At 36.9% G+C, this 14,997-nt stretch overlaps 1 protein-coding gene across 1 annotated transcript; it reads right to left on the bottom strand.

Moving 5' to 3' along the window:
- Positions 1-5,575: 5,575 nt before the first annotated feature.
- On the bottom strand, positions 5,576-13,642 carry LOC139867871 (uncharacterized). Its single transcript, XM_071856220.1, has 15 exons — positions 13,535-13,642; positions 12,595-12,665; positions 12,466-12,517; positions 12,228-12,377; positions 10,733-10,803; positions 10,584-10,635; positions 10,350-10,499; positions 8,468-8,538; positions 8,296-8,347; positions 8,061-8,210; positions 6,643-6,713; positions 6,523-6,535; positions 6,256-6,402; positions 6,091-6,205; positions 5,576-5,643 (listed from the first exon to the last, which is right to left on the bottom strand). The coding sequence occupies exons 1-15, from the start codon at positions 13,640-13,642 to the stop codon at positions 5,576-5,578; spliced, it is 1,341 nt and encodes a 446-aa protein (XP_071712321.1).
- Between the last annotated feature and the right edge of the window lie 1,355 nt (positions 13,643-14,997).

Raw genomic sequence — 14,997 nt, 5'->3', positions numbered from 1 at the left:
TTAAAAAAAATGTCCAATAAGTGTTTCTTCACCCCATTGGATCTTAAACAAAATAAAGGAAAGCGTTTAATGGGTATCAAATCCTAAAGTTCAATAAATAGAGACAGGGCAAATGAGTCTTGTGAATGGGTCAAATGGGTCGAACATAACAAGATTCATGCGTCAATCATTTTTGAAAGCATTAATGGTTATATCAATTATTATGTATATTAATATATTCTCTTATATTTATAATAAATAATAATTGTAAAGGGTGTAGGCTTCGGTCTAAAATAAAACGGCAGCTAGCTTGGTGGTTAAGTTAGGGTTTGGCCAACCCTAATTTAGTTGGGCCGGTTTAGGGTTTATTTAGACTAGGGTTTATTTAGACTAGGGCTTATTCTAATCCTTGTCTATAAATAGTCTCTCAATTGTATGTACTTGGTATCACCTCCAAAATAATAAAATCACTATCTAGTTCCAAAGTGGATTAAGTCTCACATCGAGACCGAACCACTATAATTTTCTTGTGTCGTTATTTTATTTTCTGTGTTTATATTCGGCTACTGTATTGTGTGTGATTGCTAGTCGATTAGGGTTGCTACTATGATAAAAGGCAGGTTCTAGCCTTAACAACTGGTATCAGAGCTCAGGTTTAACCCTAGCCGTCACCAACAGCTGCTACAGTCGCAATCAAGGTGCAGCCGTCACCTTCTCCAATTGTTGCTGTTGTTCGATTAAGCAGATTACAGATCTGCTGTTGCTGTTACAAGTCTACTACTGCTGTTTTTTTTTAATCAAGGACAACCGTCATTAACAGCTTCATTAACAGCTGCTACTGTTAGGATTTGTTGTTACTGTTACAATTAAGGTGCAGCCGTCACCTTCTTCACAGCTGATAAACACCAACAGGAGCCTCTGTTGCCGTCAATTACAGCCCAATAATAGGTGTTTTTTTGCTGCTGTTCCAGATCTGATAAAGCTAGCTAAATGGCTGAAGAAGGAAGGATTAAAATTGACAAGTTTGATGGGCAAGATTTTGGGTAGTGGAAGATGCAGGTTGAAGATTTGTTATGTGAGAAGGATCTGATCGATGCCTTGAATGAGAATAAACCAGAAGGAATGAAAGACGACGAGTGGAAAACACTTGACAGGAAAGCCCTAGTAGTTGTCAGACTCACGTTGACAAAAAGTGTTGCCTTTAACATTGTGAACGAAACCACGACACATGGTTTGATGAAGACCTTAGCAAATATGTATGAGAAGCTGTCTGCTTCTAACAAGGTGTTTTTGATCAGACAGTTGGTAAACACCAGGTTGAAAGAAGGTGCTTCAGTAACAACAACAACAACAACAACAACAACAACAACAGTACCCAATACCACTTGAGTGGTGTATGGGGGAGGTGAGATTTAGACAATCCTTCAACAATATTAATAACTTCAACAATATTATCTCTCGGTTACTGTCAGTTGAAATCAAGTTCGATGACGAAGTCAAAGCTCTTCTATTATTATCTTCGTTACCTGAAAGCTGGCCAGGTTCAGTCACAATTATCAGTGGATCCACAGAGTCCTCAAAGCTCAAGTTTGAGGGCATTCGTGATTTTATTCTCGGAGAAGATATAAGAAGAAAGAGCTCAGGAGAACCATCAGGAAACTTGCTGAGCACAGAAGAGAGGGGTAGGAGAAAAGGCAGAAGTAACATTAGGGGCAGGTTAAAGTCAAGAAGAAGGAGTGTGTCGAGAACAAGGAATGATATTAAATGTTGGAATTGTCAGGAGACTGGGCACTTCCGAAACCAGTGCACTAAGCCAGTAACATCATCAAAGCCAAAGGAAGTTAATGTTGCAGTTGCAACAGATGATTATGATAACGTCCTTGTTTGCTGCATTAAGAATACAATTGATGCGTGGGTTATGGATTCAGGAGCATCGTTTCATGCTACTCCAAGTCCACATATGATGAAGAATCTACGAACAGGTCATCTTGGTAAAGTTCGTTTGGCTAATGATCATTGTCTTGATATTACAGGGATTGGAGATTTAGAGCTGAAGACCTCTTTGGGCACTAACTGGACCTTGGAAAATGTCCGAGTTATTCCTGGCCTAAAGAAGAAACTAATCTCTGTTGGACAGCTTGATGATCAAGGATACAGTGTGCTATTTGGTGAAGGTCAGTGGAAAGTAATAAAGGAAAACTTAGTAATAGCCAAGGGTAAGAAGAGAGGCACTCTTTATATGGTAGAAGTTCCAGCTAATGAAGTAAATGCAGTTTCCAATGATCGTAGCTTAACCAGTCAGTGGCACCAACGTTTAGGTCACATGAGTGACAAAGGAATGAAAATGCTAGTGTCTAATGGTAAAATTCCTGGTCTAAAGAGAGTTGAATCGGACTTTTGCGAGTCATGTGTTCTAGGAAAGAAGAAGGTCACCTTTGCAAAAGTAGGCAGAACATTAAAGGCTCAGAAGTTGGAGCTAGTACACACGGATGTGTTCGGGCCTACTCCTGTTTCTTCATTGGGAGGAGCACGCTATTATGTTACTTTCATCGATGATTCAACACGCAAGGTATGGGTTTACTTTCTTAAAAATAAATCTGATATATTTGAAGCTTTTAAGAAATGAAAATCTGCTGTTGAATTATCTTGTGATTTGAAGGTAAAATGCTTGAAGTCGGATAATGGAGGAGAATACATCAGCACCGAATTCGTTAACTATTATGCTGATCATGGCATTCGGATGATCAAGACGGTTCCAGGTACTCCACAACAAAACGGAGTTGCGGAAAGGATGAATCGTACCTTAAATGAGAGAGCACGTAACATGAGACTTAATTGTGGGCTACCAAAGACTCTATGGGCTGATGCAGTAAGCACTGCCGCTTATTTGATCAACCGTTCTCCATCAGCTCCGCTTGATTTCAAAATACCCGAAGAAGAATGGAGAGGTAAAGCAATCAGTTATGAGCATCTAAAAATCTTTGGGTGCAGTGCGTATGATATTAATAAAGATGGTGACAAACTAGATGCAAAAGCAAAGAAGTACGTGTTCATTGGTTATGGGGGAGATGACATGGGTTACAGGTTATGGGATAACAAGGGAAAACATGTTATCAGAAGTAAACATGCCACCTTCAATGAAGCAGAATTGTACAAGGATTTCAACTCAACACCAAAAGAAAAAGAATCAGTTGAATTTGAGGTTGACACAGAGACAACTAGAGAAGATGAAAGGGAAACTCCAGAGTATGAAACTGAAGTTCCAGTGGGAGTTCCTAACAGTGAAAGCTCGGAGTCTGATCACGAGCAGACTTCAGATAGTGGGAGCTCAGATTCTGATGATAAGCAGCCCCCACAGCCCCCACCACAATCTGACCAGTCCAATTGGGTCAGGAGATCTACACGAGTCACAAGACAGCCAAAGAGGTTTAGTCCAACAGTTAACTATCTTCTTTTGACAGAAAATGGGGAACCAGAAAGTTATTATGAGGCAATGAAGGTGAAAGATTCGTTCCAGTGGGAGCAGGCTATGAAAAGCGAGATGGAATCTTTATTGAAAAATCAAACTTGGAAGTTGACCAAGTTACCACCCGGAAAAAGGGTCTTACAAAAGAAATGGGTTTTCAGAGTCAAAGATGAAGGGGATGGTTCTAAACGATACAAAGCAAGATTAGTTGTCAAAGGATTTCAACAAAAGAAAGGAGTCGACTATGCTGAAATCTTTTCTCCAGTAGTGAAGATGACGACTATCAGATTAGTTCCAAGTATGGTGGCAACCGAGAAGTTACACTTAGAACAGTTGGATGTTAAAACAGCCTTTCTGCATGGCGACATTGAAGAAGACATTTACATGTCTCAACCAGAGGGGCTTTGTGTCAAAGGAAAGGAGAATCTTGTGTGTAATCTAAAGAGAAGCTTGTATGGTTTGAAACAAGCTCCCAGACAGTGGTACTTGAAATTTGATAATTTCATGGAGAAGACGGGATTCGTGAGAAGTTCTACAGATCATTGTTGTTATTTGAAGAAGTTCAAGAGCTCCTATATTATATTGCTTCTTTATGTCGATGATATGTTAATTGCGGGTTCTGATATGGTTGAAATACGCAATTTGAAGAAGCAATTATCTAGAGAATTTGAAATGAAGGATCTCGGGCCAGCTAAGCAGATTCTCGGTATGAGTATATGCAGGAATAAAGATGGGTCAATTTCTTTATCTCAAGAAAAGTATATTCGTAAGGTTCTTGAAAAGTTCAGAATGAATGGTGAGTCTACAAAGCCAAGAAACACACCGTTAGGAAGTCATCTAAAGCTTTCTAAACATCAGTCTTCTAAAACTGAAGTAGAAAAAGCAGAAATGGCTAAGGTTCCTTATGCATCCGCCGTGGGTAGTCTAATGTACGCTATGGTGTGTACAAGACCTGATATAGCACATGCAGTTGGGATGGTTAGTCGCTTTATGTCAGCTCCGGGGAAAGAACATTGGGAAGCAGTGAAGTGGATACTGCGGTATTTAAAGGGTACTTCCAAAGTTGGGTTAAGGGTAGGGATACTACTCTCTAGGGTTATTCTGATGCAGATCTGGGTAGATGCAATAATACCTTCAAGAGCACCACTGGGTATGTATTCACTATAGGAGGAACAGCAGTGAGTTGGATGTCTAGGCTTCAAAAGAGCGTGGCTCTATCTACTACTGAAGCAGAATATATGGCTTTGACTGAAGCAGTAAAGAACTAGTATGGTTGAAGACATTCATGAAAGAACTGGGTAGCAAACAGACAGAATTTGTCTTATATTGTGATAATGAGAGCGCAATCAAGTTAGCGAAGAATCCAGTCTATCATGCTAAGACGAAACACATTGGCATGAAGTATCACTTTATCAGAGAACGGATAAGCAATGGAACATTTAATCTGGAGAGCATTCCAGGTTCAAAGAATCCAGCAGATTTGTTTACCAAACCAGTAACGCTGGATAAGTTGAAGCTGTGCATAGCTTCAACTGGCCTTCAGGAACATTGAAGAGAAGGCAGGAACTAGAGAGTGAAGAGATGAGCTGAGTCTTGCATTGCAGAAGTACAAGAGTGCAGATCGATGTTATTCGAAGCCTCCAAGTGGGAGATTGTAAAGGGTGTAGGCTTCGGTCTAAAATAAAACGGCAGCTACCTTGGTGGTTAAGTTAGGGTTTGGCCAACCCTAATATAGTTGGGCCGGTTTAGGGTTTATTTAGACTAGGGTTTATTCTAATCTTTGTCTATAAATAGTATCTCAATTGTATGTACTTGGTATCACCTCCAAAATAATAAAATCACTCTCTAGTTCCAAAGTGGATTAAGTCTCACATCGAGACCGAACCACTATAATTTTCTTGTGTCGTTATTTTCTTTTCTGTGTTTATATTCGGCTACTGTATTGTGTGTGATTGCTAGTCGATTAGGGTTGCTACTCTGATCAAGTGCAGGTTATAGCCTTAACAATAATGACTTAAACAATATGATAAATGTAAAAAATCAAATGTATAAGTATATGACATGGTTGGACCTATTGACCCATTACCCATTCCGAAATGTTACCCAACCGACCCGACCCGTTCAAAATCTTTACCCGTTTGACCCATGACCCATTTCAACCCAAAACCGTTTTGATCCGTTATCCAAACCGACCCAACCTGATCCGTTTTCCAGGTATAGCAAACACGTTAAAAAGTTTGTACTGTTGTATCAAACTTGATTGTGAATACCAATGATGTAGCAGCTTATCTGGATGCCACATAAGCAGAAATATGGCTTACCTGATGAAGTCATGGGATGCATACAGCAAAAATAATTGAACATTTGATGCATACAATATAAACTAATAACTTGGATATGTACAATACTCTTTGGGTAATGTTTGATGCTATTTCAAACACTTAACCCGTTTGAAAAAGACGCGAGACGGGGTCAACACGGGTTCGAAACGGATGTTGACCAACGTTGACTTTTTATATACATTTCAAACATTATACTCAAGAAACAAAATTATTGGAGTTGTGAGGTTTTCCATGTTCAGCCTACCCGGCAGGGCGAGTGTTTTTAACTCTGATGTATGCGGTCTATCCGGAACCGTCCGTAACTGTTTCCCAATTCGTCGCTGGCCACCACAAGATTTGAATTTGCGACCTCTTGCAAGGAGTTAAGGGCCCAACCGGGCCCAACAGGGCCCACAACCGGGCCCAACCACTTAGCTATCTTGAAATAAACTTATTGTTTATAGAAATTAGTGAACATTTATGTAGTACCTTGCCACCAAAATCTTTAGCAACACGTTTCTTTGATGCAAATGAAACGTCTGGTGGTGTCTGAACAGGGTCATTTTTCAAATTATCAAGTATTATCCACTTTTCATGATGCAAATTTAGCAGCTCATCACCATCAGCATATAGAACCTGTATTATAAATATAATGCAACAAACTTATTGCCATTTACTTGTATTAAAAATATATATTTCAAATTACTAAAAACCATTTAACCTTGTATCTGTCATACTATCATAAGATGAAACAACACATGTATAGTACCTGTCCGGAAAAAAAAAAAAAAAAAAAAAAAAAAAAAGAAAACTTATCAATACTGAACACGTAAGATTACAAAATTTGACCGCATATATTTGTATAAAGGAACTCACATTTTATCCAACGGCCACCAAACTTTTATCGTGCATCCCACCAAATCTTGCTTCCATTTCTTCGGTGTTTCCTATGTATTACGCATTCACAGACAATTCAAAAGGAGCATGAACTTGTCAATTTCTTTGTTTACAGTAGAACAAAGCCAAAGTCAACTTTTGACCGATGTAGACCTACTTTTACCCGACTTTTTCTGTAATTTGACCTGACTTTTTAGCGTTGACCAACTAATTAAACGTTTCTGGGCGAAACGGGCCGGGCTAGTCACCAAACCACCGCAACCGCCGTTTGCAACCATGGGTTCAAGTGTTGGCAAAATTTATCAATATTAACCCAGATATCTATTGTAAGCAAACACTATACCTACCTGGCAATTGAGACCCGTACTCTCAAATTTAGGTCAAATGGGTCAAGCTTTCTGGTCAATAATTGGGTCTGGACAATTGCCTCACAATGTAAACCAAAACTTAAAAAAATGTTCAATAAGTGTTTCTTCACCCCATAGGATCTTATACAAATTAAAAGAAATGGTCCAATGGGTATCAAATCCTAAAGTTCAACAAATAGAGACATGTCAAATGGGTCTTGTGAATGGGTAAAATGGGGCGAACATAACAAGATTCATCCGTCAATCATTTATGAAAGCATTAATGGTTATATCAATTATTATGTATATTAATATTTTCTTATATTTATAACAAATAATAAATAATAAATGATAATGACTAAAACAATATAATAAACGTAAAAAATCAAATGTATAAGTATACGATATGGTTTGACCTATTTGACCCATTACCCGTTTTGACATGTTACCCAACCGACCCGACCCTACCCGACCCGTTTAAATTTTTTACACGTTTGACCCATGACCCATTTCAACTCAAAACCGTTTTGACCGTTACCCAAACCGACCCAACCTAATCTGTTTTCCAGGTATAGCAAACACCATAAAAAGTTTGTACTGTCTTATCAAACTGATTGTGTATACCACTGATGTGGCAGCTTATTTGGATGCCACATAAGCAGAAACGTCGCTTACCTGATGAACTCATGGGATGCATACAGCAAAAATAATTAATTGAACATTTGATGCATACAATATACACTATTAAGTTGGATATGTACAATACTTCTTTGGGTAATGTTTGATGCTATTTCAAACACTTAAACCTGGTTGAAAAAAATGCGAAACGGGGTCAACACGGGGTCGAAACGGATGTTGACCAACGTTGACTTTTTATATACATTTCAAACGTCAAACTTAAGAAACAAAATTATTGAAGTCATGCGGTTTTCCCTGTTCGAGTTACCCGGCAAGGCGAGTATTTTTAGCAACACGTTCAGGGTCCAACCACGAGGCTATCTTGAAAATAAACTTATTGTTTATAGAAATTAGTGAACATTTAAGTAGTACCTTGCCACCAAAATCTTTAGCAACACGTTTCTTTGATGCAAATGAAACGTCTGGTGGTGTCTGAACAGGGTCATTTTTCAAATTATCAAGTATTATCCACTTTTCATGATGCAAATTTAGCAGCTCTTCATCACCATCAGCATATAGAACCTGTATTATAAGTAGAATGCAACAAACTTATTGCCATTTACATGTATTAAAAATATATATTTCAAATTACTAAAAACCATTTAACCTTGTATCTGTCAGTTATACTGTCATAAGATGAAACAACACCTTTATGGTACCTGTCCGAAAAAAATAAAAAATAAAAAAAAAAAAAAAATTAAATAAATAAAAAAACTTATCAATACTGAACACGTAAGATTACAAAATTTGACCGCATATATTTGTATAAAGGAACTCACATTTTATCCAACGGCCACCAAACTTTTATCGTGCATCCCACCAAATCTTGCTTCCATTTCTTCGGTGTTTCCTGTGTATTTACGCATTCACAGAAAATTCAAAAGGAACATGAACTTGTCAATTTCTTCGTTTACACTAGAACAAAGCCTAAGTCAACTTTTGACCGACTTTGACCCGACTTTTTCCGAAATTTGATCTGAATTTTCAACTTTTTAGCGTTGACCGACTAATTAAACGTTTCTGGGTGAAACGGGACGGGCTAGTCACCAAACCACCGCAACCGCCGTTTGCAACCATGCGTTCAAGTGTTGGCAAAAGTTTATCAATATTAACCCAAATATCTATTGTAAGCAAACACTATATCTGGCAATTGAGACTCATACTCTCAAATTTAGGTCAAATGGGTCAAGCTTTCTAGTCAATTGGGTCTGGAAAAATATTAGGCCTAACAATGTAAACCAAACCTTAAAAAAAATGTCCAATAAGTGTTTCTTCACCCCCCATTGGATCTTATACAAAATAAAGGAAAGCGTTCAATGGGTATCAAATCCTAAAGTTCAATAAATAGAGACAGGGCAAATGAGTCTTGTGAATGGGTGAAATGGGTCGAACATAACAAGATTCATGCGTCAATCATTTTTGAAAGCATTAATGGTTATATCAATTATTATGTATATTAATATTCTCTTATATTTATAATAAATAATAATGACTTAAACAATATAATAAATGTAAAAAATCAAATCAACAACAACTACAACAACAAAACCCAATACCACATGAGTGGTGTATGGGGGAGGTGATATGTAGACAATCTTTCCCCTATCTGAGAATAAAGACAAGTCATTTCTTCACCCAGAGTGAAACACTCTCGAGAGTAGAGAAAGTCATCCCTCTCTATATTCGACGGATAAAGAGATTGCTTCCGAGAGGACCTCCGGCCTTTAAGTAGGAAAAAGTTTTTAAAAAAAATATAAAAATAAAAATAGACGCCATGAAAATGGTAGGATCAAATTTTCATGGGTTTTAAATCCTGCTTGGAATTTTATTCAGGCTCTAAGAGTTAGTCAAGTCGTCAATAAATCGACGATTGCTGTCGACTCAATAGAGCCGTTGCCCATTATGTAAAAAATCAAATGTATAAGTATATGACATGGTTGGACCTATTGACCCATTACCCGTTCCGAAATGTTACCCAACCGACCTGACCCGTTCAAAATGTTTACCCGTTTGACCCATGACCCATTTCAACCCAAAACCATTTTGATCTGTTATCCAAACCGACTCAACCTGATCCGTTTTCCAGGTATAGCAAACACGATAAAAAGTTTGTACTGTTGTATCAAACTTGATTGTGAATACCACTGATGTGGCAGCTTATTTGGATGCCACATAAGCAGAAACGTCGCTTACCTGATGAACTCATGGGATACATACAGCAAAAATAATTGAACATTTGATGCATACAATATAAACTAATAAGTTGGATATGTACAATACTTATTTGGGTAATGTTTGATGCTATTTCAAACACTTAACCCGGTTGAAAAAGACGCGAGACGGGGTCAACACGGGGTCGAAACGGATGTTGACCAACATTGACTTTTTATATACATTTCAAACATTAAACTTAAGAAACAAAATTATTGGAGTTGTGAGGTTTTCCATGTTCAGGCTACCAGGCAGGGCGAGTGATTTTAACTCTGATGTATGTGGTCAATCCGGAAAAGTCCATAACTGTTTCCCAATTCGTCGCTGGCCACCACAAGATTTGAATTTACGACCTCTTGCAAGGAGTTAAGGGCCCAACCGGGCCCAACCACTGGGCTATCCTGAACTAAACTTATTGTTTATAGAAATTAGTGAACATTTAAGTAGTACCTTGCCACCAAAATTTTCAGCAACACGTTTCTTTGATGCAAATGAAACGTCTGGTGGTGTCTGAACAGGGTCATTTTTCAAATTATCAAGTATTATCCACTTTTCATGATGCAAATCTAGCAGCTCTTCATCACCATCAGCATATAGAACCTGTATTATAAATAGAATGCAACAAACTTATTGCGATTACTTGTATTAAAAGTATATATTTCAAATTACTAAAAACCATTTAACCTTGTATCTGTCAGTTATACTGTCATAAGATGAAACAACACCTTTATGGTACCTGTCCGGAAAAAAAAAATGATAAAAAAAGAAAACTTATCAATACTGAACACGTAAGATTACAAAATTTGACCGCATAATTGTATAAAGGAACTCACATTTTATCTAACGGCCACCAAACTTTCATACTGCATCCTACCAAATCTTGCTTCAGTTTCTTCGGTGTTTCCTGTGTATTTAGGCATTCACGGAAAATTCAAAAGGAGCATGAACTTGTCAATTTCTTCGTTTACACTAGAACGAAGCCAAAGTCAACTTTTGACCGACTTTGACCCGACTTTTTCCAAAATTTGACCTGACTTTTAAACTTTTTAGCGTTGACCAACTAATTAAACGTTTCAGGGCGAAACGGGCCGGGCTAGTCACCAAACCACCGCAACCGCCATTTGCAACCATGCGTTCAAGTGTTGGCAAAAGTTTATCAATATTAACCCAGATATCTATTGTAAGCAAACACTATATCTGGCAATTGAGACCCATACTCTCAAATTTAGGTCAAATGGGTCAAGCTTTCTGGTCAATTGGGTCTGGAAAAAAAATTAGGTCTGACAATGTAAACCAAAACCTAAAAAAAACGTCCAATAAGTGTTTCTTCACCCCATTGGATCTTAAACAAAATAAAGGAAAGCGTTTAATGGGTATCAAATCCTAAAGTTCAATAAATAGAGACAGGGCAAATGAGTCTTGTGAATGGGTCAAATGAGTCGAATATAACAAGATTCATGCGTCAATCATTTTTGAAAGCATTAATGGTTATATCAATTATTATGTATATTAATATATTCTCTTATATTTATAATAAATAATAATGACTTGAACAATATAATAAATGTAAAAAATCAAATGTATAAGTATATGACATGGTTGGACCTATTGACCCATTACCCGTTCTGAAATGTTACCCAACCGACCCGAACCGTTCAAAATGTTTACCCGTTTGACCCATGCCCATTTCAACCCAAAACCATTTTGATCCGTTATCCAAACCGACCCAACCTGATCCGTTTTCCAGGTATAGCAAACACGCTAAAAAGTTTGTACGGTTGTATCAAACTTGATTGTGAATACCAATGATGTGGCAGCTTATTTGGATGCCACATAAGCAGAAAATAAAATATGGCTTACCTGATGAAGTAATGGGATGCATACAGCAAAAATAATTGAACATTTGATGCATACAATATAAACTAATAAGTTGGATATGTACAATACTTCTTTGGGTAATGTTTGATGCTATTTCAAACACTTAACCCGTTTGAAAAAGACGCGAGACGGGATCAACACGGGGTCGAAACGGATGTTGACCAACATTGACTTTTTATATACATTTCAAACATTATACTTAAGAAACAAAATTATTGGAGTTGTGAGGTTTTCCATGTTCAGGCTACCCGGCAGGGCGAGTGTTTTTAACTCTGATGTATGCGGTCTATCCGGAACAGTCCGTAACTGTTTCCCAATTCGTCGTTGGCCACCACAAGATTTGAATTTGCGACCTCTTGCAAGGAGTTAAGGGCCCAACCGGGCCCAACCACTTAGCTATCTTGAAATAAACTTATTGTTTATAGAAATTAGTGAACATTTAAGTAGTACCTTGCCACCAAAATCTTTAGCAACACGGTTCTTTGATGCAAATGAAACGTCTGGTGGTGTCTGAACAGGGTCATTTTTCAAATTATCAAGTAGTATCCACTTTTCATGATGCAAATTCAGCAGCTCTTCATCACCATCAGCATATAGAACCTGTATTATTATAAAATAAAATGCAACAAACTTATTGCGATTACTTGTATTAAAAATATATATTTCAAATTACTAAAAACCATTTAACCTTGTATGTGTCAGTTATACTGTCATAAGATGAAACAACACATGTATAGTACCTGTCCGAAAAGAAAATATTAATACCGAGCACAAAAAATTATAAAATGTGACCGCATATTTGTACAAAGGTACTCACATTTTATCCAACGGCCACCAAACTTTTATAATGCATCCTACCAAATCTTGCTTCAGCTTCTTCGGTGTTTCCTGTGTATTTACGCATTCACAGAAAATTCAAAAGGAGCATGAACGTGTCAATTTCTTCGTTTACACTAGAACAAAGCCTAAGTCAACTTTTGACCGACTTTGACCCGACTTTTTCCGAAATTTGACCTGACTTTTAAATTTTTTAGCGTTGACCGACTAATTAAACGTTTCTGGGCAAAACGGGCAGGGCTAGTCACCAAACAAATACAATGAGAAAAGCTTAGTTATCCCGTTCAACAAACACATACAAAAATATACATACATACATTCATAATATATAAAAATATGATTTTCAAATGATAAAAAAAAAAAAAGGCGACAACCATGAGAAACACAACATTAAGGTACGTTCACATCTGATGAAATCCGAATAATGGTAAAAGTTCTAATGAAAACTAAAAATGGTTGAAAACCCTAACATTACATGTAAAAACACATTTGCTGACATATGAAAAAATTAAAATAAAATGTGTTGTAACGGGCAATTTCAGTATTTGAAGTTCATAGCACATGATAATAAAATTAATCTTGTGGTTCTCGCAATTTTTTGGATCTCGATTTAACTTTTCACTACATTTGAAGTATGTATTTGTCTATGGAACCAAATAGCTAAACAATGCTTTCTAATTAGGGTTCATATACAAGTAATAAAATAGGCAGCTGCAACATAAAGTAACTATAATCATATGGTATACTATACTATAATAATAATGTAATGACAATGCAAAGATAATGTAATGAAATAATATCCTATAAATTACCACTACAAGCAACATGAACCATTAAATTTGGGATTTTTCAATTTAATTGCAACTATAATGAAATTCATTACTGAAAATTAAGTAAAAAAAGGTTGAAAATTTGCTTACATCACGAAGGTCTAAAAGGTGTTTGATTGAAGAAGGAGGAAATGAAAGCTGTTGGCCGGATTCTTTAAGCTGTTTTTCCAACTCATTTACTTGACATTTATGATCCATTGTTTCTTTTAATTTGATCGCACTGCAAATGCAAACCCTAAGGAGTTTGATAACGCAATTTGAGATTTATATAAGCAAATGTATGTATATGTTTAGGGTTTTCAGCATCGCAATCAATTGGATTTTGGTAAAAAGTTTATAAAACCTAATTTTCCAGAACCCAATTGTACGGATATAAAACCTATCGATGTTTCAAGTATTTTGGGTGACTGACGGAATGAGTATATTTTACCGGGTATTTTTTTAAATTAAATAGATAAAAATTAAACCTTTTCAATTCAAAAAATAAGATAAAATAAAATAGATTAGTTCAAAGACAAATTTAATAGTAAAGTATTATATATCATCCGTATGACGTGTCCTAAAAGTTAATTTCGAGAAAGCTTACGACACTGTAAATTAGTCTTTTCTTGATCATATGTTTGACATATTGGGGTTGGGCAAAAACTTGATGAAAATAGGTGATGATGTGTTTTCATTCGGCTCGTACATCCATTTTTGTAAACGGAAGTCCAACCGGGGAATTTGAGCTTCAACGGGGTCTTTGTCAAGGTGATCCGTTGAGTCCATTTCTTTTTTTGATTGTTATGGAAAGTTTACATTTGTTGTTGGTTGATATGTGTTGCGTAATTTAATTAAGGGAGCTTCGATTGGTTATCAAGGTATTAAATTATCACAATTACTCTATGCCGATGATGCGATAGTCATATCGAATTGGGACAAAAACAACTTGGATACTTGGGTTGTATTATATAGGTTTTTAACAACTTCTATCCTTTTTCGGGATTGAGAATCAATGTAAACCAATCCAATTTGTATGGCTTGGGTATGACCGATACCGATGTAGATGATTATGCACCGGATGCTGGTTGTATGTGTGGGCGTTTCCGTTTAACCATTTGGGCCTTCTAATGAGTGTTAATATGAATCGCAAATCCAACTAGAAGGTGTTGAATCGATCGTTTCTCTAAGCGACTTTCAATTTGGAAAGCTAATCTCCTCTCAATCGGGTGTCATTCAACTCTAATTAAGTGGTTCTTAGAAGTATTGGCATCTACTTCCTTTTGTTGCTTTAAATGTCCGGAATGTATTATTAACGAGCTAGAAGCCTTGCGGTCAAATTTTTTTGGGGTTCTTCGGAAGGTAGTCGAAAATGCATTTTGGGTTAGTTGGGAACAAACCCTTTCTTCTCTCGATGATGGCGGTCTAAACATTGACAGCCTACGTGCGTTTAACCATGCACTTATGTTCAAATGGGTTTGGCGTTATGTAGATAATCCAGAAGAAAAATGGGCAGAAATAGTGAATTCCGTGTATAGTGTAGGAGCTGTGATCGACGGGTCTATGATTTGGGG

This window comes from Rutidosis leptorrhynchoides, chromosome 9 (assembly GCF_046630445.1).
Source record: "Rutidosis leptorrhynchoides isolate AG116_Rl617_1_P2 chromosome 9, CSIRO_AGI_Rlap_v1, whole genome shotgun sequence".
Taxonomy (NCBI): domain Eukaryota; kingdom Viridiplantae; phylum Streptophyta; class Magnoliopsida; order Asterales; family Asteraceae; genus Rutidosis; species Rutidosis leptorrhynchoides.
The sequence above is the reverse complement of the archived record's forward strand: the minus strand, read 5'-3'. Positions and strand labels throughout refer to the sequence as shown.

Excerpts from the sequence above, each read along its gene's own strand:
- LOC139867871 (XM_071856220.1), bottom strand. The coding sequence starts at position 13,642 with ATGGATCATAAATGTCAAGTAAATGAGTTGGAAAAACAGCTTAAAGAA. Across the intron at positions 12,518-12,594 it reads TGGTGGCCGTTGGATAAAAT|GTACTATACATGTGTTGTTT; the intron begins GTGAGTACCTTT and ends CTTTTCGGACAG. Across the intron at positions 10,804-12,227 it reads CTAAAGATTTTGGTGGCAAG|GAAACACCGAAGAAACTGAA; the intron begins GTACTACTTAAA and ends CTAAATACACAG.